General features: G+C 38.9%; 1 protein-coding gene across 1 annotated transcript in view; it reads left to right on the top strand.

Moving 5' to 3' along the window:
* Smchd1 (structural maintenance of chromosomes flexible hinge domain containing 1) overlaps nt 1-23,943 on the top strand; it is a 90,891-nt gene that overhangs the window by 12,962 nt on the left and 53,986 nt on the right. The window contains exons 5-13 of the mRNA XM_029471073.1: nt 941-1,054; nt 1,682-1,788; nt 2,709-2,791; nt 2,967-3,080; nt 9,747-9,824; nt 10,285-10,404; nt 13,479-13,623; nt 18,118-18,214; nt 22,223-22,295. Coding sequence (XP_029326933.1) covers nt 941-1,054; nt 1,682-1,788; nt 2,709-2,791; nt 2,967-3,080; nt 9,747-9,824; nt 10,285-10,404; nt 13,479-13,623; nt 18,118-18,214; nt 22,223-22,295 — 931 coding nt within the window. The remainder of the gene's footprint in view (nt 1-940; nt 1,055-1,681; nt 1,789-2,708; nt 2,792-2,966; nt 3,081-9,746; nt 9,825-10,284; nt 10,405-13,478; nt 13,624-18,117; nt 18,215-22,222; nt 22,296-23,943) is intronic.

Below are 23,943 nucleotides of genomic sequence, written 5' to 3'. Positions count from 1 at the left end.
CATTTTTCAATGTGTTATAATTTATTTTTGTTGCTCTTAAATGCATTGTGAACATAGAGACAGAGATGTGCTTGCTTCTTTGGCATAGTCTAACCTACAAATGGAAGTCATGTAAGCATAGAGAAGATGAAGATGATCTGAATGAAAAGAAGATGTTAGGAAAGGAGAGAGTGTTCTGACACTGGGTGATATTAGGACTTGAAAGAAGAGAGCAAATCATAAAATTCTTTGGATAAAAAACTAGCAGTTGAGTTAACCTCAAAAGAGGAAGGAGTTTGGATATACTCAATAGTTGCAAAGGTAGAAGGACACCCACTCCCTCCATTCCTGTGGGGTGCCAGCATAGAGTTAAGCCCTAGAGGAAGCAAGGATGGAGGGAGCAGGTGACAAAGACGGAAAGGCTGTCTGATGGGGTGGGAGGAAACTAGAACTCACAGTATCCATGCAGCCAAGGGAAGAGTTGCCAGGAGAAGGGGGTAATACATTTTCAACTTCTTCATGAACTTGAGTAAATGTCTTTTAGATAACCAGTTCTGAAAAATATAAACCATTAAGTTGGGGAGTTTGTCCTGCTACCTAATGTATAGATGAATCAAAATAGCTTATAATGATTTCTGATTTGTTTTGAATTTCTGAATGAGAAACTGATACTGCCTTTTCAAGGGAAGAGATTCCAATTTTGAGTTTTGAGATAGTGTCACTGTGTAGCTTTAGGCTGGCCTATAACTGAGCAACTAGCGTTCACCTCCCAAGTGTTGGGGTTATAAGCAGGAAGCTCCTGTCGGCACAGAATTGCTTGGAGTAAGTGCTTAGCCTCGCTGTTTATTCATGTGCTCATTGGCTTTTGTAGGAATCGTTAATAAGCATATTTTTCACATGCATGTGAGTTATGTGAAGTGGTTCTTACTAGACTGATTTGCTATCTAATGCTAAATATTAGGTCAAGACGATCAAGACACTTCCTCTCTGTTATGGAAGCATTGTAAGGTTTTTCCTTCATGGTGATCATGATGGAGAAGTGTATGCTACGGGAGGAGAAGTTCAGATTGCCATGGTAAGAAAGCAAATGGCTATGTATGTGAAAGTCTCATGGAGTCACTCTTATGTAATAGTGGAGGAAAGATAATGATATTTTAAAATTCACGTGCATTTTGGAAGTGATTGCTGTCAGCATAATTTTCTGTTCCATATTTAATGTCTGTAATAATCTATATTAATTTATATGTCCATAGCATAGTACTTTTGTAAAAGGCAAATTTCTGTTAGGCTCACAGACAAATAATCCCTAGACAGAATTCTATTTCAAGATTAAAAACATTTTTATCTCCTTACACTGTTTCTTCTTATTTGAATTTTGTTAGGATTATATAGGTCAAATAAAAAGTGAGAACAGTCACTAGAGGTAGAGAAGAAGGCAGTCTCCAAGAGTTGTTTGTTCTCTGACCTCCACACGTGTCTACATACCCATTCTGTGTGTGCACAGAGGAATATGGTTTTAAAGTTAGATTTTTAAAAGTGAAGTAAACAGTTAAATATTTAAGAATAGTTAACTCTCATTTGCATACTTAACTAGGATTAGATTGATGAGGAAGTAATTAGGTTGTTTAGTAACTAAGGCACCTAGCTTTGTAACTAAGTTTAAATTGTTTTATTTGCAATGTTGGTGTAAATTTTTATTCAGGAACCCCAGGCACTGTATGATGAAATAAAAACTGTGCCCATTGCAAAGCTGGATAGGACAGTAGCCGAGAAAACAATTAGGAAATATGTAGAAGATGAAATGGCAAGGTAAGTTAAATTTCAAGATACAAGTCTAAACAATATAAGAATTGGGCTGGGCACTGTAGCATATAGGGGAGTCAGAGGCAGGCCAGTCTCTACAGTTCCAGGCCAGCCTGGGCTATGTAGCCAGTTCCAAGCCAACCAGTTTTACTTAGTGATACCCTGTCTCAAAAAAACAAAAAAACAAAAAAACCAAAAAAACCCAAAACATTTTAATCGAAGGTTGTAGTGCTATTCAGTATTTTTGTATGTGCCATGTGCCCTGAGGTAAACTCTTTGATGTTAAATATTGAGAGTTATAGTTAGACAGGAACCTAGATTTGTAGGAAAAGATGAAATCTTGTCTAAAGTGTCACATCTATGTATACCTTGACAGAGGCATTTAGAATAGTTTTGTGTAGCTTAGCTAGAGGAAACTAGCACTACTTTCTAAGAAGTAAAGAACAGTGAAAAACTAGTAGCTAGTAAGATAGTAGCATATGGTCCCCCAGAAGACTGGGGCGGGACATTGAGGGCCAGCCTGAGCTATATAGTAAGTTCCAGGACAGCATGTATTAATGTAGAGAGGTGGTAGAGAGGGCCCTGCTACCATCACTTTAAAATCAAACAAACAAACAAACAAACAAACAAAAAAAGAAAGAAAATTAAATTTCTATTTTTGAATTAAGGTAATAATGCTATTTAATTTCTGAGTAGAATATTTTATTTTTTCTTTAAAAGGTATTTTATACTATAAATTAAGAAAGACATCTAAGTGTTAATATCAAGATATATTTTTATTTTGGCTTTTTATTAGGCAAAGTAAGAGTAGGCCTAACTTTTAAAAATGTATCAGTAGTACCTGATATTCTGATGATTTGCATATTTTTAGTTAATGCTGTCAATAACTGAATTCAGAAAGCATTAATATGCTCATTTTATAATAGGCTCCCTGATAGATTGTCTGTAACTTGGCCTGAAGGAGATGAATTATTGCCAAATGAAGTTAGGCCTGCTGGAACACCAATCGGTACGTTGTTTTCTAATATCCCCTCCCATTGGTTTTGTCTATTGGTGTTTTTGGTTTTTTTAGTTGTCTACTTCTAACATATAGAAAACTGTAAAATATTAAAATGCAGCACAAAGAGCTTCCAGATTCCCAGTGGGTAATTATGACAGCCTTTCTTGTCATTTTGGGCTCACAGGTGCATTAAGAATTGAAATTCTAAACAAAAAGGGGGAAGCAATGCAGAAGCTCCCAGGGACAAGTCATGGAGGGTCAAAGAAGCTGCTGGTGGAACTTAAAGTCATACTGCACAGTAAGTATGTAGATTAACTTGGGCCTTTGTAAATAAGTAAGAAAAAATCGAATGTCTTTAATTTTTTATGTCTTTAATATGGTTAATACAGAGAATTTGGTTAAAGTTACAAAATAGAAATTAAGATGTGTTCTTCCAAAACGCCAGGTGGGACAACCCAACTGAGGAATGGCTAAGTGCCCAAAACTCAAGGAATAAGGAATTTTTTTATTGCTTGAAAAAAGAAATCTAATCTGCAAATCCCTATGAGTGTTTCTAGGAATGTGGAGTACATTTCCAGGAGTTGGGAAAGAAGTCATTTGATCAAACCTAGGATTTTTTAGAACCTAAAAAAATTTTAGGCTGTTCAGGTACTACTTGTACCTTCCTGCCAGCACAAGTCAATCAGCCTCGGAGGGGAGAGCAATGATTAAAGATAGAAAAGACAGAAAGGAGAAATGAGACAGATATGGGAGGGTTATAGGTCAATACCATGCCAGCAATGAGTATTTTTCTTAGCTGTTTTATACTACACAATACCATGGATAGCAAAGCCACAAGCCAACAGAACCAATTGCTGAAATATACACCTAAGACATCTGTTCTTATCCAAAAGCCTCCAACACGTTCACTTTTCCAGAGTTCACCACTTCCAGGGGTGTTTTCACTGTGTCGTGCCTCCCCCCTACCCCCCAGTAAAGCTCCATGTTGGGCACCACCTACCAGTCAGCCAACCGGGAAAACCACAAAGTGGGGAGTGAGGATTGGAAAGAGTCAAAGAGATTAGAGTTCAGGAGAGCTAACAATAAATACTTCACACCAAGTACATTCTCTCAGTGTCCTTTAAAGGCAAGCAACACAAAGCATGACCAGTTCTAGGAAGTTAAACCATAACCACAAATGCTTACATGGCAAGTTTATGGTACACGGTATCTATGTTTGACCAAGGCCATTTTCTTCAGGCTTAGACAGTATCTCAAGAACATATGCATAAGCAGAGGAACTTGGAGAATGTAATGCATGTCTTAACTAAAAGACAGATGTCAGCAGACTCATTCATGATTAATCTCAAGCAAGAAGTCAGCCAAAGTTAACCCCATATGTGCTCCCTACAGAGGTGGTTGCATAACCCACTACTAGTATGGGTGTTGAGTTCCAGGAGCCCCTGGGTTAATGGTCCCCCACAGGGCACAGCCTCTTGGGGAGGCAGGATGCCGGGGAGTTTGACTGTACTTACCTTAAGATGTAGCAGGCCATAGGGAAGCCATGGGGACAATGTTCTTGGGGTGGGGGAGCACAGTCTGAGGCTCAGGATAGCTGGAGTTGGCTCAAGGGTCCCCAGGCCTGCGATGAGGCCAGACTCATCTAGTTTTCAGGCTCTCGGACACCCCGGTGCCGTTGGATGCTGCAGAAGAGCTGAGAATGGAGTCGGGGCCCAAGTGGGGCCCATGGGCTGGATCTAGCCTGGGGCCAAGGGGGAAAAGAAGGGAGCACTATGGCTGGTCCCTGGGGGTAGAGTCCTTGGCTTGTCATTGGGCAGCTGGCCTGAATTTGGCTTAGGTTTGACTGGGAGCACAGAGAGGCCTTCTATGGGAGATTAGACAGAGGCTCTGTAGGCAAAGGCCTCCACCGCTTCCCATGGATCCCCACGAGAAAGAGGTAATCCATGGTTTGAAGGCACTTACTGTCATGGCAGAAAGTGGATGAGTAAAACCATAGCCCACTTCTCAGGGCGGGCCTGAAGTTAAATACCTTTTGCAGAGAGGAGCATCTGGTTAGGAGAGTTTATTGGCTAAGTCCTCCGGGCCTTTAGGTACCTCATTAAAATGGAGATCTGTCTTGAGTCTACCACAGGTCACATTCTCTACCTGTGGAGGGGCTTGGGGCATTGCCCTTATTTGACTGATGGCCACAAATCTATGGAGGGCTGTGGGGGGCTGTAGCTACATGACAGTAGCCCGGTGCCCAGGAACAGGGCCTTCCATCCCTTGAGGGTCACCAGGGTTTCTAGCCTTTGCTCAACCAGGAACTAGACTGCCTTTCATGGTCCTACAAGTATTTGCCCTGCAGAGCAGAGCTAACTCTGCTGTTAGTAAATGGCTGGCTAACTACATAGCACAGTGTTGTATGGTTTTTACCCAACTGTCAGGTTAAATTTGTCATCTACTTTCACATCTCTTTATTTAACCAACTAAGGGTAAGAAGGATGTGTAGGGGTGTGTGTGTGTGTGTGTGTGTGTGTGTATGTCTGTGTCTATCTTCATAGTGCCTCGAGACAGGAATCTCACTGGAAACGTTTACTTGACATTTCAGCCAGCCCTTGGGATTCCCCTGTCTTTGCATGTGTCCTTTGCTTTTGACATGGTGCTCATGATGCAAACTCAGTCCTGATACTTGTAAAGCAAGTGTTGGTACCTACTAAGCCATCTATACTCCTGCAGGATAAAAAGATTTGGAAGGAAAGTTGCATCTGTACTGAACATCCTACCTCCCCCTCATCATTGTTTTAAAAAATAGAGTATAAAGTATTTATGCACTAGTTATGTTGTATGAGGATTGCAGGTAGTCTAAGAATGACTTAAAGTATATGGACAAACCCACTATGCTTGTTTATTCTGGCATTCTCAGCACTTGGAAAGCTGAGGCAGAAGAATTACTGCAAGTTTGAGGCCACCATGGCCAATGTAGTGAGTTCCAGGTTAGACTGGGCTACATTTTAACATCTGTCTAAAAACAAAACAAAAAAAAAAATGCCAAAGAATGAAACATATATGGGAAATTGTGCCTCCATTGTGCATAAATGATATCTGATTTTATAAAAGAGGCTTGAGCATCTACGAATTGTATTTGTCTTTAGGATGGGGTCTTAAAGACAGACTCTAGATGCTCATGATACGGCTTTGTTTTTCATTATGCCACAATGGTAGTAATGTCATTTAATTTGTTCTACTATTTTTATTTTCTATAAGTTGGAGATTATCTAGGAAGTTTAATTGGACTTACGTCAGTTGTTCCTGATTCATAAGGCAAGAATCAGTATTTCATAGGAAATCCATGTTTCTGAATATTAAATCAAGAACATGGCTAAGTGTCCTGCTTTTAGTACTGGTAAGATGGTTCCTTTAACTGCTTGACTATTAATTAAACTTACTTTCCATCTCTTTTGTAACACTTTCATTATGTTCTTTGCTTGCGTTATTGTAAAATGATATATCTTTTTATTCTGAGTAATCATTCTTCCTAATATATTATTTAAAATTCATGGGAAAGGCAGTATGCAGGTTAGATTTCATTCATTTTTTTTTGTTGTCTTTTGTAGTAGGAGGCTGGCCCAGCCTACATGAACCGGGTTCTCCTGGAAGGCAGGCTGGGGCTGAAAGAGACTTAGACTGGGAGAGGAGCATGAGGCCAAGACAAATTGTCTTTGATCAAGGCCCGCAAGTTTACTAAGAGACTGTGCTTAAAAGGGGGACCCCCCCCCCCCCCCCCCCCCAGTCCATCCTTGGTGCTTTGTCGATGCTGTCAGCACTTGGTTGCCAGGCTGTTGCTTATTCAGGACTGTCTCAGGAAGACAGGTAGCAGAATCTCAGGACAATTGACACTTCACAGAAAGCTGCACCGCAGGTGGCCCCACCTCAGTGGCAACAAGGTCTGCACCAGCCCGCTTCAGGCTGGGGGACACTACAGTCTTTCTTTAAATTTGAAATTACAGTGAATTAGTGCTCCATAGTAATGCTCAGTGAGGGAGGAGGAGGAGGAGGAATGTGTGGAGTTTGATGTGTGTTAAACGCGTGTTGAATAGCTTTGAGCCCTCTTACACAGTTCTTGATCCTTGGCCTGGTTCAGTCTCCTCTAAGTCCTTTTCTCATATATAGCTTGCTGTAGCTAGTTGTATAGTCTGAGAAGCTCTCTTTAGAGACTTTTACTCAGGTACAGCTTGGATTTGTTGTTGTTGTTGTTGTGTTGTTGTTGTTTGTGCCTGGCTATTAACCCTACTTGGCTAGGTTCCCCTCCCTCACAGAAATCCGTCTGCCTCTGCCTCTTAAATGCTGGGATTACAGGCGTGTGTGACTGTGCCTGATCCAGTAAACTTTAAATCTTGATTTGAAGGGTAGAAAAGAATTCCTGATTGATAATTCTAGGCTCAGATGGATTCACTGATGAGTTCTACCAAACCTTAAGAGAAGAACAAACATCAATGCTTCTTAAATTATTGAATATATCAGGAAAAGAAGCCACACTGCCAGATTGTTTTTAAAAATACAATATTACTCTGACATCAAAACTGGATAAAGATATAACAGAAAAAGAAAATTATAGACAAATCTCCCCAATAGACATACAGGTGAAAATTTTCAGCAAATAATTTGTTGACTAAACTTAAGAAAATATAAAAAAGATCATTAGTCATGATCAAATAGATTTTATTCCAGGGGTACCTGGATCATTCAACATATACAAATCAGTAAATTTAATATATAACATGAATAGATTTAAGGGTAGAAAATACATGATCATTTTAACAGATTACAAAAGATTATTAACAATATCATTTTATGATAGAAAAGTCCTGAAGAAACTTAAAAAGAAGGAACATACATCAACCTAGTAAAGTCTATAGTCAATATACCAAGAGCCAACATTATATTATTTTTAAAAGGCTTAATTTTTATTTATGTGTCTGTGTGTGTTTCTGAGTGAGTGCATGCATGTGCCTGTGGAGGCCAAAAAAGGGTTTTGAATCCTGTAGCTGGAATTACAAGGGCATATGAACCTCACATTGTGGGTACTAGGATTCAAATTCTAGTCCTTTATTAAGACAGAATATGCTCCTAACTGCTGAGCCGTCTCCAGCCCATTGTATTATATTAAATGTGAAAGAACTCAAAGGGGTTCCACTAGAATCAGGAACAAGTCAAAGATACTCCCTTTTTTTCCACCCTTAATCAACATGCTGGAAGCCTTAGCTACCTCAGTGTGACAAGAGGACATGAAAGGGGTACAGATAGACAAAGAGGAGTATCCCCTTTTTGCAGGTGGTAATTATTTTACTCATAAGAAGGTCTAAGAACTCAACTAGAAAAATTAGACCTGATGATGACTCATGAAGTGAGAGGATAAAAGTCAGTGTGGCAGAGGTGTGAGTATCTGTCTACCTGTGATAAGACACAGGCTCAGGAGGAAATCAGGGGGACCATCCCATCCATGAGATGAGTCAAACCTACTCAAGTAAGAATTTTTAAAGTTTTTAAGAGTGAAGTTTGAAGAACACACTACAAGATGGAAAGAACTGCTATGTTTATGGATTGAAAGATTCAGTACTGTGAAGAAGAGTGGCTTACCAAAAGCAGCCAGTGGATTCATGCAACCCAGAAAAATACCAGTGCTATTCTTCAAGAATCACAAAAGGGTATCTGAAAATTCATTTGGAAACACAGAAAGCACCTCCGATCAAGAGTAGGTCTCGCTGGGCATAGAGGTTCATCATGCCTTTCATCCCAGTGGATGAGATGCCCAGAGGCAGAGGTGCAAAGGCAGAGATTTCTGTGAGTTTGAGGCCATCCTAGTCTATATAATGAGTTCCAGGACAGGCAGGGTTACATAGAGAGACCCTGTCTCTAAACAAATAATAGTAAAAACAGCAAGCACAAAAACACATGTGTAGATCAACGGAACAGAATATAAGATCTAGACTCTTTTTTTTTGTAAAGATGCCAAAAAATAATCTTTTCCTCAGAAAGATTACCTCTTTTACAACTGGTGCTGGGAAAACTGGATCTCTGACTATAGAACCATGCGTCACATCCTTATCCCTCACTGTGCATAGAAATCCACTCCAAGTGAATCCAAGGCCTTGACAGACCAGAAGCATCAAGTGAAGACTCCTGAGTGATGATTTAGGCACTCAGGAGGTGAGGCCAGAGGTCACAGATGGGCCTAACGGTAAAGACAAGCTTCTGTATGGTCAAAGAAACAGGTGACGAGCTGGTCTACAGATGACAGAGAAACTCTACCAGGCACACATCTGACAGGATCAGCATCTGGAGTATAACTTGGATTCAAAAGACTTAACAGTGAAAGCACACACACAAAATTAGACTAAGGAGCAGAATATAGAGTTCTCAAAAGAAGGAAAACAAATGACAAATATCCTGAAGCGTCCTCAGCCACCAGGGAAATGCAAATGCAAATGCGTTGACAACGAATGCCACAGCAAGGTGGCTGTCATCAAGAAAGCAAGCACCATTTATTTATGCGGTGAGCATGTGAAAAGGACAGGCCCTGACTTGCTGCTAGGATTGTAAAGTAACACACATTATGGAAGTAATTGCAGAAGGTTTCAAAATGCCAAAATTAGGGACCATATGATCCATCAGTGCTGCTTCTGGGCACGTATTCCAGAAGATGCACACAAGGAAGGACTGTGTATCTCACTCTAGAGGTGCTTCCTTCTGACGCATTCATGCATTCTTCACATGAAAGCACTTATAATGAGCTAAATAATAAAGGCTTTTGCTAGTTTTGTTCATTTGCATAAGATAGTATTATATGGTTTGAAGCTTCAAAACAGCAAATAAGTATAACTATATTTGATGCTAGTGTGACACTTCATAATTTCATTTTATACTCAGTTTTTCAAGGCGGTATTTCTGTTTCCGTTTCTGTTTTTGTTTTTTTTAAATCAAGCTTCAAGTGGAAATAAAGAAATCATTTCACATATCAGTCAGCATGGAGGGAAATGGCCTTACTGGTTTAAAAAAATGGGTGAGTTACTCTGAATTTTATTTTTTACTTTTTAGATTAAATAGTTTTCATGTGTTTTGTCTGCATATATGTATGTATATCCTGTGCATGCCTAGTGACCAGAAGAGTAGTGTCAAATCCCCTGGGACTGAAGCTATGGATGGTTTTGAACTAAACCTGATCCTTCTGCAAAGAGCAACAAGTGGTAGTAACTGCTGAGCTACCTCTCCAACCCCTACCATGCCTGCCTGCCATGGCTGAGGCCCTGGGTTTGATCCCCGTCACCACTACACCCAAACTCCATGCATTGTGGTTTTTATCTATAGTAACTCCTTAGGGAACTCAGCTGTGAGAACAACCACTTGAGTGTACTGGCTTAGGAACAGGCTGGGTAGTCTTGTGAGATCCCTGAATACCTGAAAAAGAAAATTATAAATCAGTATATGTTGACACAGTTTTTAATTTTTCTTCACTTATCCAGAAAATATCCAGAAACTGGGTAATTACACATTGAAATTACAAGTCGTATTGAATGAAAGTAATGCAGATACCTATGCAGGAAGATCACTACCGTCCAAAGTAATTAAATTTTCTGTTAAAGGTAAGCAAAACACTGTATTTCTTTGTTTGTTTGTTTTGTTTCTTTAAATTTATTTTATGTATATGAGTATACTGCAGCTGTCTTCAGACACACCAGAACAGGGCATCAGATCCCATTACAGATGGTTGTGAGCCACCACGTGGTTGCTGGAAATTGAACTCAGGACCTCTGGAAGAGCAGTCATTGCTGTTAACCGCTGAACCATCTCTCCAGCTCCAGCACAGTATTTCAGTCTGCCAATAAAAGACACATAATTGAGTAAACATCTTGATTTATAAATGGTTATAAAAGTGCTTAGTCATCCCTGTACTTTCTTAATTCTGAAGACATCTTTTAAAATTTTATTTAATTAGTTTTATCCTTTGCATAGACTACAGCTGTTCTGATTCTTAAATCTTTGAATAGTTTCAGGTGTTTGGGGAAGTTTTTCCCTCAGTTTCTGAAGTTCTGAGTTTCATGATTATAGATTTATTTTTATCAGCTGCTCTGTAGTTTATACACTTTAGTTTTGAAACATGTTTTATTTTCCTTGAAATACTTAATTTTCTATTTTTAAAAAATATCTAATATGAAAATACTGGGTTTCCAGACAGTTGTACTAATTAATTTTCTCTCCTTTTCATCTCTTGCTTTTATTTGTTTGTTTGTTTATTTTTGTTTGTTTATTACTTGAGATTGGTTTACATTTCTCTGCTTAATATTGAGTCTTTTCATCCTGTTGAGCCATTCTGTGTTACTACCTTTGTAAAGAATCCTCCTCCCATCCTGTGGATTGATCCCTTTCCTCTGAGCCTGCAGTGATCGTAGTTCTTTTCTTGACAGTGCTTTTCCTTACGTGCATAGTCAGTTTCACACGTCCACAGAGCGTAGGCCTGCCATCTTTTGCTGGGGATTTGAGAGACATGTGACAGTTCTCTGTGCTGAGAAACAGTGATTTGGAGAACTTAGGCCAATTTCAACAAATCTTTCAATTGTGTTTCAGTTTGATTATTGCTTGAATATACTGTTGTGTGATTTTGCAGGTATTTAAGGATATAATGATCTTAGCCTATTCCACTAATGCTCAGTTACATTTGAGTATGTGGTCTTCAGTGTTCATGTTTTTACTAGTTTCTTTTTTTTTTCTTGTTTGTTTTGTAGATTTAGGTCTCATAAAATCTGCAGTATCATTATTATGAGGGTTTTTTATTGTTGTTGTTGTTTTTAAAAGAAGTTTGCGTGCTGTGGTTTTTTAAGTTAGAAGGACCAATAGATGACTTTTTTTTTCCTAATTGCTTAATATGTATGGGTGTTTCTCCTGCATGCATCTGTGTACCATGTTTGTACCTGATGTTCATGGAGGCCAGAAGAAAGCTTTGAAGCCTGTGTCTAGAGTGACAGGTGATTGTGAGCAGCCATGTGGGTGCTGAGAATTCAACTTGGGCCCTCACATTAACCACTGATCCATCTCCCCAGGCCCAAGGTTTTATTTGTTAAAATCAATTCTTGTTCTGGGCATCAGTTCATGGTGTGGATTTGTTAGATTTTTAAGCAGTTTTCTGTTGAACCTTTTAGGTTCTAATTTTTTGACCAAAAATAAAGCTTTTTGTTAGTTTCTTTAGGGTTAATAACCAAGAAATCTCAAAAGCTATGTGTAGAACTTAACAATAGACATAAAATTCATTTCCTACAAGCTAATTTCATCTGATCTCAATATTTACAGAGCAAAATTAGTGGCTAAGCAATTTGTCTAACTTTTAGGTATGAGCTGCTTCTGTACTGGCCCATTGTGTGTCGTCTGAAAGCTTTTTTATTCACAGGGCTTATTTTATTATTAGTTTGAAGTTGTGCTTCTCAAATTTGAGTATGTAACTGAACCACCTTGATGGGCTTATTAAAAGCACAGCCTCCTGAGTGTTACTTTAAGAATATCTTCATGTGTGCTTGTTTGTACTGCACATTGAATCTACAGCCTCATGGATGCTTGGCAAACCCTCACCAGATTCCAGATATCTCCAGTGATCTTTATTTTTAGACAGGATCTCAATAAGGTGCCTAGGCTAACCTTGAATTATTCTAGCTAGACATTTTCCTGAATATCTGTGTCACTAGACCTCGCTATAATAGTTTCTGATTCAGCATGTTTAAGGATGGATTCTTAAGTTTTATTTCCAGTTAATTCCAAGGGACAGTTGGAACTGGTAGCCTAGAGATCACACTTTGAGAATCAATAGTTCATGGATAGAATCGAAGCTCAGTGATAGAGTGTACTCAAGGCTGAATTGGTTCTTAGCACTCTGAATATGTGCACACAGGAATGTGTAAGTGTCTACACTAAATAATTGAGGCAGTACAAATAGATCATTTTCCCCTTGGATTTTAGTGTCTCATTGTATGTTACAGTTATCTTTTGTTATTTTCTTGTCAAAAGCTCATCAAATCCATGTATAGTTTATGAAAATCATGTTTTAATTTTAGAGATTCTTTATTAAGGGCATAGGCACCCTTCATTATAATCTTATAATTTGACAGCATTAAAAACAATTTTAGGTTTGGCATGTTATATTCCTATCTATAATCTAGCCTTTGGAAGTTAGATAGAAGGGCAGCCTACATAGTGAGACTGTTTCAATGATAATAGTATGAATAAAATTAAAGAAACACTTTGATATTTATCCCTTGATTTCTATACTTATTTCCACATTTTGTCTGATGGTACTAGTTAAATTTTTGCACAACTTTTTTTTAAGTGTTTGTTTTATTTTTAATTACATATAAGTACGTGGGTATATGTACAAGTGCTTACGGAGGCCAGGTGAGGGAACCAGATACCCTGAAACTGGAGTTACTGGCACTGTGAGCTACTTGACAGAAGTGTTGGGAACAGACTTGGGTCCTCTGCAGGAGCAGTGAGATGCTTGACTACTGAGCCATCTTCCAGTCCTTCCACAGATTTAAATTGCCATCTTCATTATTTCCCTCATAAATAGATCTATTTCTGACCTTCAACAAATTAGTAAATAAATTAGATAGAGTTTTATAAATTAGATAAATTACTAGGTAATTAATTTCTTTTCCCATTTGTTTTGTTAAAGAGGGCAAGCCAGAAAAGTTTTCGTTTGGTCTTCTGGACTCTCCTTTCCGTGTTGGAGTTCCATTTAATATTCCTCTGGAGTTACAGGATGAATTTGGTCATACTACCCAACTATTGTCTGATATTGAGCCAGTTCTTGAAGCAAGGTAATTGAAAGATTTATTTGTATTGTGTTTTTGTATTTGTTAAGTATTTGCTCTTTCATGTGTAAGTTATATACATTTAGCATTGGCATTATGATTCCAGGGGATTTATTTGGTCCCAGGCCATCCTCTGAGGCTGCAATGTTGTATATAAGTTGGGGTCTTACTCCATTTACTTTTTGCAAGCATGATGTGTTGTTCTATGGCAGTTCTTTTAGTTGCTGCTGTTTGCGTAGTGATAATAGCTGGAGTCTAGAGGATAGTTCAGCCAATAAACTACTTGCCTTGTAAGCTCAAGGACCCGAGTTCCATTGCCCACACACCCAGGTAACTGAGCTTGTGTTTGAACATGGAAGACACTGTTTCTTTTCATTTTTTTGAAACAGTCTTAGTTATATGGTATTGGTTGAGCTTACTAAGTAGATCCAGCTGGTCTTGAACTTGTATGATCCTCCTGCGTGTGCCTCCTGAGGATTAGGGTTACAGGCATGCACTGCCGTGCCTACCTGACTATTCCTTGGCTTTTATAATTGTTATTCTCTCATCCTTCCTCCATCTTCATTTGTGAGGTTCCTTTATTCTCTCTTCTGTATTGCATGGCCAGGAAAGAGAATTACAACCAAATCCTCCTCTCCAGTCCAGAAAACAAAGATGGATGCAAAAGAAATGTTCTATTATTGAATAAATGATAAAGTCATCATATGATTACAGGCAACCTGCTAAGGAAATTTGCAAAGTCAGAAAAAAAAATCTGACACTTTGGTACTTTTTGTTTCGATGTTTTTTAAATTTATGCCTTTCAAATGATTTTGTTGGAAATAGTGGATTAGTGATAGCTATAACTTTAATGGTTCTCTGCTTGTTTAAAACAAATCATTAGGTGTGGAACTCCAGGAAGAGCTAGGTATTGTGGGAAGGCATTGAAGTACGTGAAGAGTAGGCAGAACAAGAGAAATCAGAAGTAATGAAGAGAGAAGTGAATGACCCTAACATACAGAGCTACACATCAGTGGGAGGGCTGGAATCCCCTCAGGGGAGCTTTAAGCAGACAGAGGTGAAAGGCAGTGCCCTGGCAAGTTCCAGAGGCACACACAGCAGGTCTGTGTGTAAAGTGTGTGTCAGCAGCTCTGTGGTCTGCACAGCAAAGACACCAGGCAAGGGCACTCACACTTACAGCTTGTGACTACTTCTGCCATGGGAATCATCTTTAGAGTGGTTGTAGTACCAGACTTCCGGAGCAGTTGGGAGCCTTTGCATTTTATTTCTTCTAATGGCTTACTCTCTACTGGGTAAGCACATGTCTGCTCCAAGACTCATTGTGGGCTCGAAGAATCTGACTGTGACTTGGAGAGACTGTGACTGTGCGGTGAGCAGTGCAGTCCTTGGCCACCGTAGTTCCCTCAGAGGGTAATTTTCAGTCTTTTTCCTTACAACAGCTAATGCTGGTTCCTGACTAGTGGAGGGACAGCCTGGGATAGGAATGGAGCATGAAGGGGTCTTCATCCCTACATGCTTTGTGCTCCGCCTCTTACTGTCTTTAGCATTCTTTCTTTCCTTACCCACTCTTGTCTCAGGCCTCTAATTCAGTGCACCTTTCTTTTCATCTGTGCTAGACAAGATGGTAAGACATCTGTTAGTGTTGGAAAGTAGAGACCCAGGACCTAAGGGTCTGCGGGCATTATCACTTTGGGGTAGTATCTGTGACAAGTTTGATTTCTCACTTTTTTTCATGGTTGTAACTATGAATGGAGTTTTCTCTTGGCCTGAGTTTTGTTTTTTTGTTGACTTGGCCTCCTCTTACATTCATCTTTTCTTTGTATTTGCGTTAATAATAAAACTTTTCATGTTATGGGAGAGACAGCAAAAGCAGATCTCAGCATCTTGCCAGAGCTACTTTGTATATCTATCACCTTGCAGTTTTAATGTTGGCTTTATTAAATATATTACAGGAAGCCATTGTTTTAGATAGGCTTCTGCGCCAACAGAAATAGGGTAAAAGTCAAAAGAGTCACACATGCTAAAATTCTAGTAGTGAAGGAGAGACTAAGTTGTTGATGTATGTGAAGGATAGAAGCCATCTCAGTGATTCACTCACTCACACCTTTAGTTTGGTGGCCAGTGTCCTTATCCACCGACAGATGGCTATCTGTGCACACTGATCACTTAAAGCAGCCCTTTGGGCTAGAGAGAAGACTCAGTAAGTAAGCCCATGCACTACTCTCTTTAGAGGCCCAGATCTCAGCTGAAGCACTCAGGCTGGGCCAGCCCACAGCTCCCAGACCTTACTCAGGAGACCTGGGTCCCTGCCGGCTGCAGGGTCCTGCTCTCTTGTGCATAACAACCCATGCAGACGTGCAGTGAGGGTTAGAAATAAGATGAAATATTAAATCAGTAAATAAATACAGTTATAGCGTGTAAAGTAAGGGCAGGGAGACAGAACAACAATGATTAGTAAACATCACGCTATTTCATGTTGTCTCTGGTTTAAGAGTTAGGACAGAAAGCACCTTTTTTTAATTTATTATTTTTTTTAAGGATGTAAGGCTGTTTGAACGTATGCAGAAAGCACTGTAACAGTATATCAACTGAGCCTTCTGTTTGGGACATCTGTCAGTTCTAATTCTGATCTATTTTACAAGTTCAGAACAACAACTTAGTTGTTGCACCATGAACTACAAGTGTGCACGTATACTACACACATAATAAATACATTTTAAATTGTTGTTGTGCTTTTTTAGTTTTTTTTCCCCTCTTCATCTCTTTCTGTATGTAGAACATGCCTTGATGTTTTGTTGATGAGAACACTTTGTTAGAATAACCTGAAATGAAACGTGTTACTCAGTTGTAAAATCAAAAGGCTGTCAAGGTCTTCCTGATGTCATTTTGAAGCGGACTATTCAGAAAATACCTGCAAACCCTTGTGTCCTATGCTTGAGAGAAGGACCGGACCTTTTCTTAGCTTAGGGTGGACTGTTTATTTTTTTCTCTTTACCTGAGCGCCACAGCTACCCTAGGTGTTACTTGTACATAGCAATAGAGAAGAGACAGCTTCCATCAACATGCACACCGCCTTCCCTGATGTCATTCTGTCTATGAGGTAGTGTGGGGACAGGGACCAGGAAGTGAGGGGAAAGTAGAGACGACGATGCAGGGGATTCAGACTATAGAGACCAGTTCAGAAGTCAGATAGAAGTTTATTGTTTATTACGTAAGCTTCTATAGCTTTTTAGCCAGTTAGGGTATGTTTATGTATTCAAGGGCAAATCAGGGTGCAACCTGGTTGTTTAGCTGGACCGGATTCACCTGCCTGTCCATAGCTGGTAGGGAGGTCCAGTCCCCACGGAGATTCCTCTGAAGACAGGAACCAGCCACCACCTGGGGGCCTTTGTGTTTTCTTACTGGTGTTCTGGGAGCCATAGCAGATCTTACACTGTGTACAGTGGGTCAGGACTCTTCGAGGAGTTGCACTTTTTCCTGCACCGAGTTTATCTCCACAACCCCCACGAGGTTGCAGAGATCACCTACAGTCTTACTTGAGTCAAGATTTGAAGTGATCCATAGAAAGGATGGGGATAACCTGCGTCCACCATGTGAACCTGGTGTGCTTGAGTGCTTCTTCTCCTAGGCATGTGTTGTGGTCTTCCTTTGTGTTCTTTCTTACGGTATCAGCAGTGAGGGTTGCATATTGGTATTCGTACATGGTCACACTCTTATGGACAAGCCTAATGAAAGGGAGCTGAGGTAGACCCCAGGGCTGGTTGTTAGGGGGCTGTTCTGGACTAGGGTATACTTTTTGCTTATATGTTCTCTTTCACTCCTCTTTTTCTTTCCGTTGGTTTTTTTCTTTGTTTGTTTTAATAATACTGTCATGGTACTAGATGCATAACAGAAAAGTCAATTCTACAACACTAGTGCTAGGGAGAATCCGTTACATTAACGCAAAGAATAATTAGCACTTAGCCCTGTTGGTTCAGACCGGTTAGGCAAGGACTTGGGTTTCACTTGTAGGAATGGTTGCACAATGGCAAGCATGCTATTATGTCATGTTTTAAGTTGATAGTATAGCTTGTCTCACCTCATTCCTTATGTCTTGACAGTAAGTGTATGACAGTATGTGGTATTATTTCCAGCATTTACCTTATCAGTACCACTTACAATGTTTTTTCTATAACATTTTTTTAATTTATTTTTTCTATAAAAATTTCTATAATAGAAATTTTTAGAGCTAAGTAGAATAGCACACATCTGTAATTCTAGTTCTGAGGAGGCTGAGGTGGGAGGATTATGAGTTTGAGGCAAAGTTGGCTATATACGGGAATCCCTGACTCAAGGGATAATTTTCTTAGGAATTTTCTTCTTTATTTCTACTTATTTACATCAAATCAAATCAAATTAAATTTTTTATTAGAAACATGAATTAAACATGCCCGTTGCACATATGCAAATTTTATAGATGGTGCAAGGGAATTTAAAAATAATCTTTTTTTTTTTCCCTAGTGGTCTGTCTTTACAGTATGAAGGAATAACCAAAGGCCCGAATTGTGTAATTCAAGGTGTCGTAGCTAAAGGTCCAGTTAACTCTTGCCAGGGCAAGGTAAGCATTATAAATCAATTTTACAGTATTTGTTATTTAGCCTCTCTTATGGTAAAAAGGAAATTTAATGTGAAGTGATCTGGGTTTTCTTTTGTTTGTTTGTTTGTTGTTTTTGGTAACCAAAATTATAATAATATTATTCTAAGATGTTGGAAATTTGTCAGTGCTGTGTTATCTGACTCAGCAGTTACATCTCTATGAAATATTGTCATTTTATTACTGAAGTCATTTCAACATCTTTGAGTTAAATGCTTTTTGGCTGTCTTAATCTTCATTTGGAACCATTTATTTAGCTTTCCTATGGTAGTGTTCCACTCCCCTGCCTCTTGGTTTATTTTTTTAGAATAGAAACCACAACTATAAATCAGTAAGCGTTAGCTGACTATTATGGCTGGTCTTTGCTACTTAGTGAGTTCTTCTCCTTCCCACTCTTTATTGCCCCCAGCTTTGTTTCACCCCCAATCACCAGATAGGAGAGGAAGAAGGTAGAGGAGAGAAAGAGATCCCCAAATCTAATTACTTCCCCTTTGTTTCTTCTTTGAGTTTGACTAACAAACCACAACTGACCCCTGAATGATCACTGGCCACAGCTGGAGAGGGGGTTGAGCTTGCATTTATGTACCCTCTGCAAAGTTCCCAGTATTCCAAATGTCACACAATCACAGAAAGTATCTGTGGCTGTCAAAACCATGCCTCGGCTAGAGCATGAGGCAAATCATAGTCAGCTACTGCCCATATCTAAAGCAGCCCTGTATCCCACACCTGGGATTAGAACGAAAATACATTCTTATATTGTTTTTTAAAGAAACCAAAATTCCAAAATTGTCACTACAGACTATCTATCTTAACATGTTTGATAATTAGGTAAAGGAAATATTTGTTAACTGATATATAGTTAAGAAAGACACAGATATTTTTCTGTCAATATTGTGTTTAAAATAGAGCTTGCTGGTTCCTGGGTCTGTGTTAGAGTGCTTGGAAGGCCCTAGGTTTATCCTCCCAGCATAGCCCAACATAAAGAGGAGAAACTTGTAAGGTTCTTCAGATATTTCTGGCAGAGCAGCCCTGATCTGAAATGTTTGCAGTGTTGACATATACCACAGGTAGAACATTCTACCTTTGACCTCATTTGATAGATGGCAGTCAAAATGAACGTATCTGAAATACAAAGTTACCTGAAGGTTTAGTACTTAAGGTGAAAAATAGATGAATTTCCTGTTTAGACTCGCTTCATTTCCCAAATAGCTTTGTTTACACAGATTTTTTTAAAATTCAAAAGACCTGTAGTTGGAAATATTTTTATTTTATTATTTTGTGTGCTGAGTTTTTTGCCTGTGTATACACCTGTGCCTACCATGGCCGTTCAGGTGCCTGAAGAGGCCAGAAGTGGACACTGGATGCTTTGGAGCAGGAGTTAACAGTTGTGAGGTGCAGTGTGGGCTCTGGTCCTCTAGAATGGCAGTCAGTGCTCTTAATCATCTAAAGAGATGTAGCAGAAAACGTTTTAATAAGCATTACTTAACCTACACACTGCTTCATATTATCAAATGACACTAAACATCAGGTTTATATATCCTTCCAAATTGAGACTTCATTTAAATAATCTCAGATTTGTGTCAAATTCTAAATGTTAGATAGACTTTAAAATGATTTCTATCTAGATTTTCAAAAACTTACTTTGAAATGACTTTAAATTTATAGGAGAGGTCAGAGATAGCACGAGCTTTCAGAGTTTCTGTGTTAATGTCTCAGAATCTCATATGCTAATACACACTAGTAAACATTGAGACAGTACAAGTAAGAAAACTAGACTTTATTCACATGTCTCTCGTTACTGTTACCTTTTGGTTCAGGTCCAGAATTTTACATTCCATTTAGAAGGTTTTTTTAGATTTAGTTTTTAATATTTTGTTTAATTTCTTTTAAAAAATCAAGATGTAATCATAACATTTTCCCCGTCCTTTCCTTCCCTCCAGGCTGAACCATATATCCACCCTCAAATTCTCTTGCTCTCTCTTAAATTCTCAGCCTCTTTTTCTTCAAGTGTGTGTGTGTTCTTCCCTGGGGAAGACTATTTTTCCTGCGCTCAGATTTCCTTGGTTGCCTCTTGGTCTAAGATTGTGTCCTATAAGATTTCCCCTTCCCTGTCAGCATGTCTGTTGTCATTCTTATTCAGGTCTTATTTAGGCAGCCATGTAGATTGAGACTTAGTGAGTATAGCTTCTCTGACATTTCTAGGAGATGCAATCTCACAGCAGACTTCCTGTTTCTCTGAGTCTTAGAATCTTTATGCCCCATCTTCCTTGATGTTCTCTGAGGCTTGGGTGCAAGACTTATATAATTAATATATTTGTTGGGGCTAGGAACCACAGGATCACTTGTTCGTGCATTTTGATTGGTTGTGGTTTTCTGTAATGGTCTCTCTCTAATGCAAAGAAATATGTCTGATAAAGGCTGTGGTATAAGGATGCATATTTAGAGTATCATGAATTATGCTGGTTAAGTAATATAGTGATTGTGGGTTCTCCAAGATCCGCGACCTTACTAGCCCTTGAATGGTTGTCTGGGGTTCCAATACTAGGCATAATTTCCCTCTTGCTGAGTAAGCCTTTAAGTCCAATTAGAAAGCTGTTTGTTACCCACTATTACACGGCTAAGGTCACTGTGCCATGATGATCATTGTGGATCATAGGCATCAGAGCTGGGTAGGACCTTTTTTATTGACCCTCTTTATATATAGTTCCCTCACTATTTTCTCACTTCAAATCACCTGTAGCCTGTTATTCCCTTCTACTGCCTGCTCTCCATGATATCTTCCTATTTTACTGGTTTCTTGCAGTTATTAGCTATGTACTCACATCTAAAGATTTGGAGCTATGAGAGAAAGCAAGGTTTTTGTCTTTCTAGGCCTGGGTTACCATACTCAATATAATCTTTTAAATTCTATTCATTTACCTACAGAGTTCATGATTTCATTTTTCTTTACATCTGAATAGTGTTCCGTAGTGTATATGTATGACCCTTATCCATTCATCAATTGAAGGACATTTGGGCTGTTTGTATTTGCTAGCTATTGTAAATAGAACACCAATGAATATAGGTAAGTACGTATTTGTAGAGTATATAGTATTGAGTCCTTTGGGCATATGACAAGAAGTGGTATTCCTCTGTCAAGATTTACTTTCAGTGTTTTGAGGGTTCTCTACACTGATTTCCAGGGTAGGTGGACTAACTTGCAATCCCAACAGTGAATACAGGTTCCCTTTCTCCACATCCCTTCCATCATTTGCTGTTGTCGGTTGTTCCATTGATCCTTGCTGCTCTGAATGGGATAAGATGAAACCTCAAAGTTGTTATGATTTGTATCCTTAATCGCTAGAGATGCTCCACATTTTCTAAGAATTCTTAGCCAATTTTATTTCTTGTTTTGAAAGTTGTGTACAGTTTCTTGCCCATCTTTTAAGTGGGTCTTTTTCTCCGATCTCTGTAGTTACTGCAGACTGCACTGCATTTTCTTTCCCACTCGTTTATTGTTTCACTTCAGAAGAATTTTCAGTTATTTGTGTTACATCTACGACCTTTACCTGCATATATGTGTGTGCACCACATGGTGCCTGATGCCTGTGGAGTCGAGAAGAGCAATTGGATTCCCTTGAACTGGAATTATGGCTGATTGTTGCAAACGTGTGGGTTCTGGGAACTGGACTTGGGTTCCCTGCAAGAGCAGCAAGTTCTCTTTACCACTGAGTGATCTTTCTACCCCTTCTTTTACATGTTTGGAAATACCGCCTTGTTCTGATAACTACCTGGGGATCACCATTTTTGAGATGAGAAAAGTTTTTCCCCCTCTGGGACTGATATATTCATAATATTTTTTCTGAGTAAAATTATGAGTAAGTTTATTTAATGATAAGGAAACTAAAAACTAAGCATAAGTCAGAATTGAAATGTTAAGCTACTTATTTAAATCTTAGGTTTAATTTTTCCTGTCTTTTTTTTTTCCAACAGAATTTTAATCTGAAGGTAATTCTTCCTGGTTTAAAAGAAGACTCACAGATTTTGAAGATTAGATTGCTACCTGGTAATATTATTTTAAGAAGTATTTGGAATAGTTTTTTTTTTTAAAGTATTCTTAGATTGCAGTTGTGGTGACTGACCAGAATGTAGGGTGTTGAGGCAGAAAAGACTACAATTTAACTATGTATATGGGGTGGCCTGTGCTCGTGAATACAATGCCTGTGGCATTCAGGGATGGCAGATCCCCCAGGAACGGCTATAGATACTCTTGACTGCTAAACCATCTCCCTAGCCCTGAAGGACTGCAATTTTGATATTACCCTGGGCTGTAATAATGAGATTCTATCAAAAAGCAAAAACAAAAATGAAAAAAAAATGGTATCATCATAGAAACATACTGATACTATTTATACTAGTTTAATGTTTGAGTAAGACTGGTAACAGCTCTAAACTTCTATCTCTTAGAAAAGAAAGAAAGGTTGAAACAGTATAGACCAGGCTAGCCTTAGAGACTCCTTAGGTAGCCAAGGAGAGTCTTGAGCTCACCATCCTCATGCCTCAAGTGATGGATTTTGGGCGTGTCCCACCATGCCTGGTTTATGTGGTGCTGGGGTTGAACGCAGGTACTCTCTCAGTAGAGGTACACCCAAGCCTGAGGGTAAATCTTAAAAATACATTTAAGTTGTGAAATGTAACTCAGTCTTGAGGGAAATTTTAAAGTACCGACTATGTAATAGGAATCATTATCTAGAGCCAGGCTTATTAGACTTAGGTTAAAACTGGGTCTGCTATATCAGCCTTTTATTGATAAACCTTTCATATTTTAAGAATTTTAGGTCCATATGTGATGAGCATGTATCTTGGGAAAATGAAACTGTATTAAAGTTTCATAGTATAGAATTGCTGCTTAATTTAAGAGATAGTCTGTTGTAAGGATCTAAAAAGAATACTTTTGAATCAGGCCATTTGAGTTTCAGTACAGGTAAACTTTGTTTATGGCTGCTGTTTCAAATAATAAGTAGAATATTCACCTGCTTTCATAGGGTTGGAGCAGTTGAATGAGTTTACATGGGCAGTCTTCCTGTACCGTTGTCCAATAGAGAACACAGTACTAGTTGCACATGAGCCTTCGTTAGCACCACCCCGTGCAAGGGGAGGTCTGCCCGGATTTGTGAACCACTTAAGGTTATGTATGTGCAATGAGGGTTTTACACTTGATCCTAGACAGACAAGGAACCGTTGGCACACAAGTTTTAGCTATGAGGATTAGACACCTTGACTCTGATACTTGTGCGTGAATGATGAAATCCAGATTAAACTGGATTTTAGCAGAAGGGAACACTAGCTTATTTGCATTTACAAATTGAAGTTCTTAGACATTTTACCCAAGCACATTGATAAAGAAGTGAAGATTGGCACTAGTGAGGAAGAAAGTTCATTTATAGTAATAAACATGTAGACTTTCAGAAGTAAACCAGCCGTGTGCAGTTGACTTGTAGAAATCTTATTACCTGGGTACAGTTTTGGTCTTTTATTCTGTTTTGATTTATTGGATAGAAATGGCAAAGTAGGAAATAGCACAGTGTTGTGGTAGAAGCCAAGAAACTTCATCATAAACCAGGGCTTGGGCTTGACTTTCCCACTGACTGACCCTAAATTTAGTGTATCTTTGTAGTAAGTCTTTCCCTCCCTCCCTCCCTCCCTCCCTCCCT

The sequence above is a fragment of the Mus caroli genome, chromosome 17 (genome assembly GCF_900094665.2).
Source record: "Mus caroli chromosome 17, CAROLI_EIJ_v1.1, whole genome shotgun sequence".
Lineage (NCBI taxonomy): Eukaryota > Metazoa > Chordata > Mammalia > Rodentia > Muridae > Mus > Mus caroli.
The sequence above is the reverse complement of the archived record's forward strand: the minus strand, read 5'-3'. Positions and strand labels throughout refer to the sequence as shown.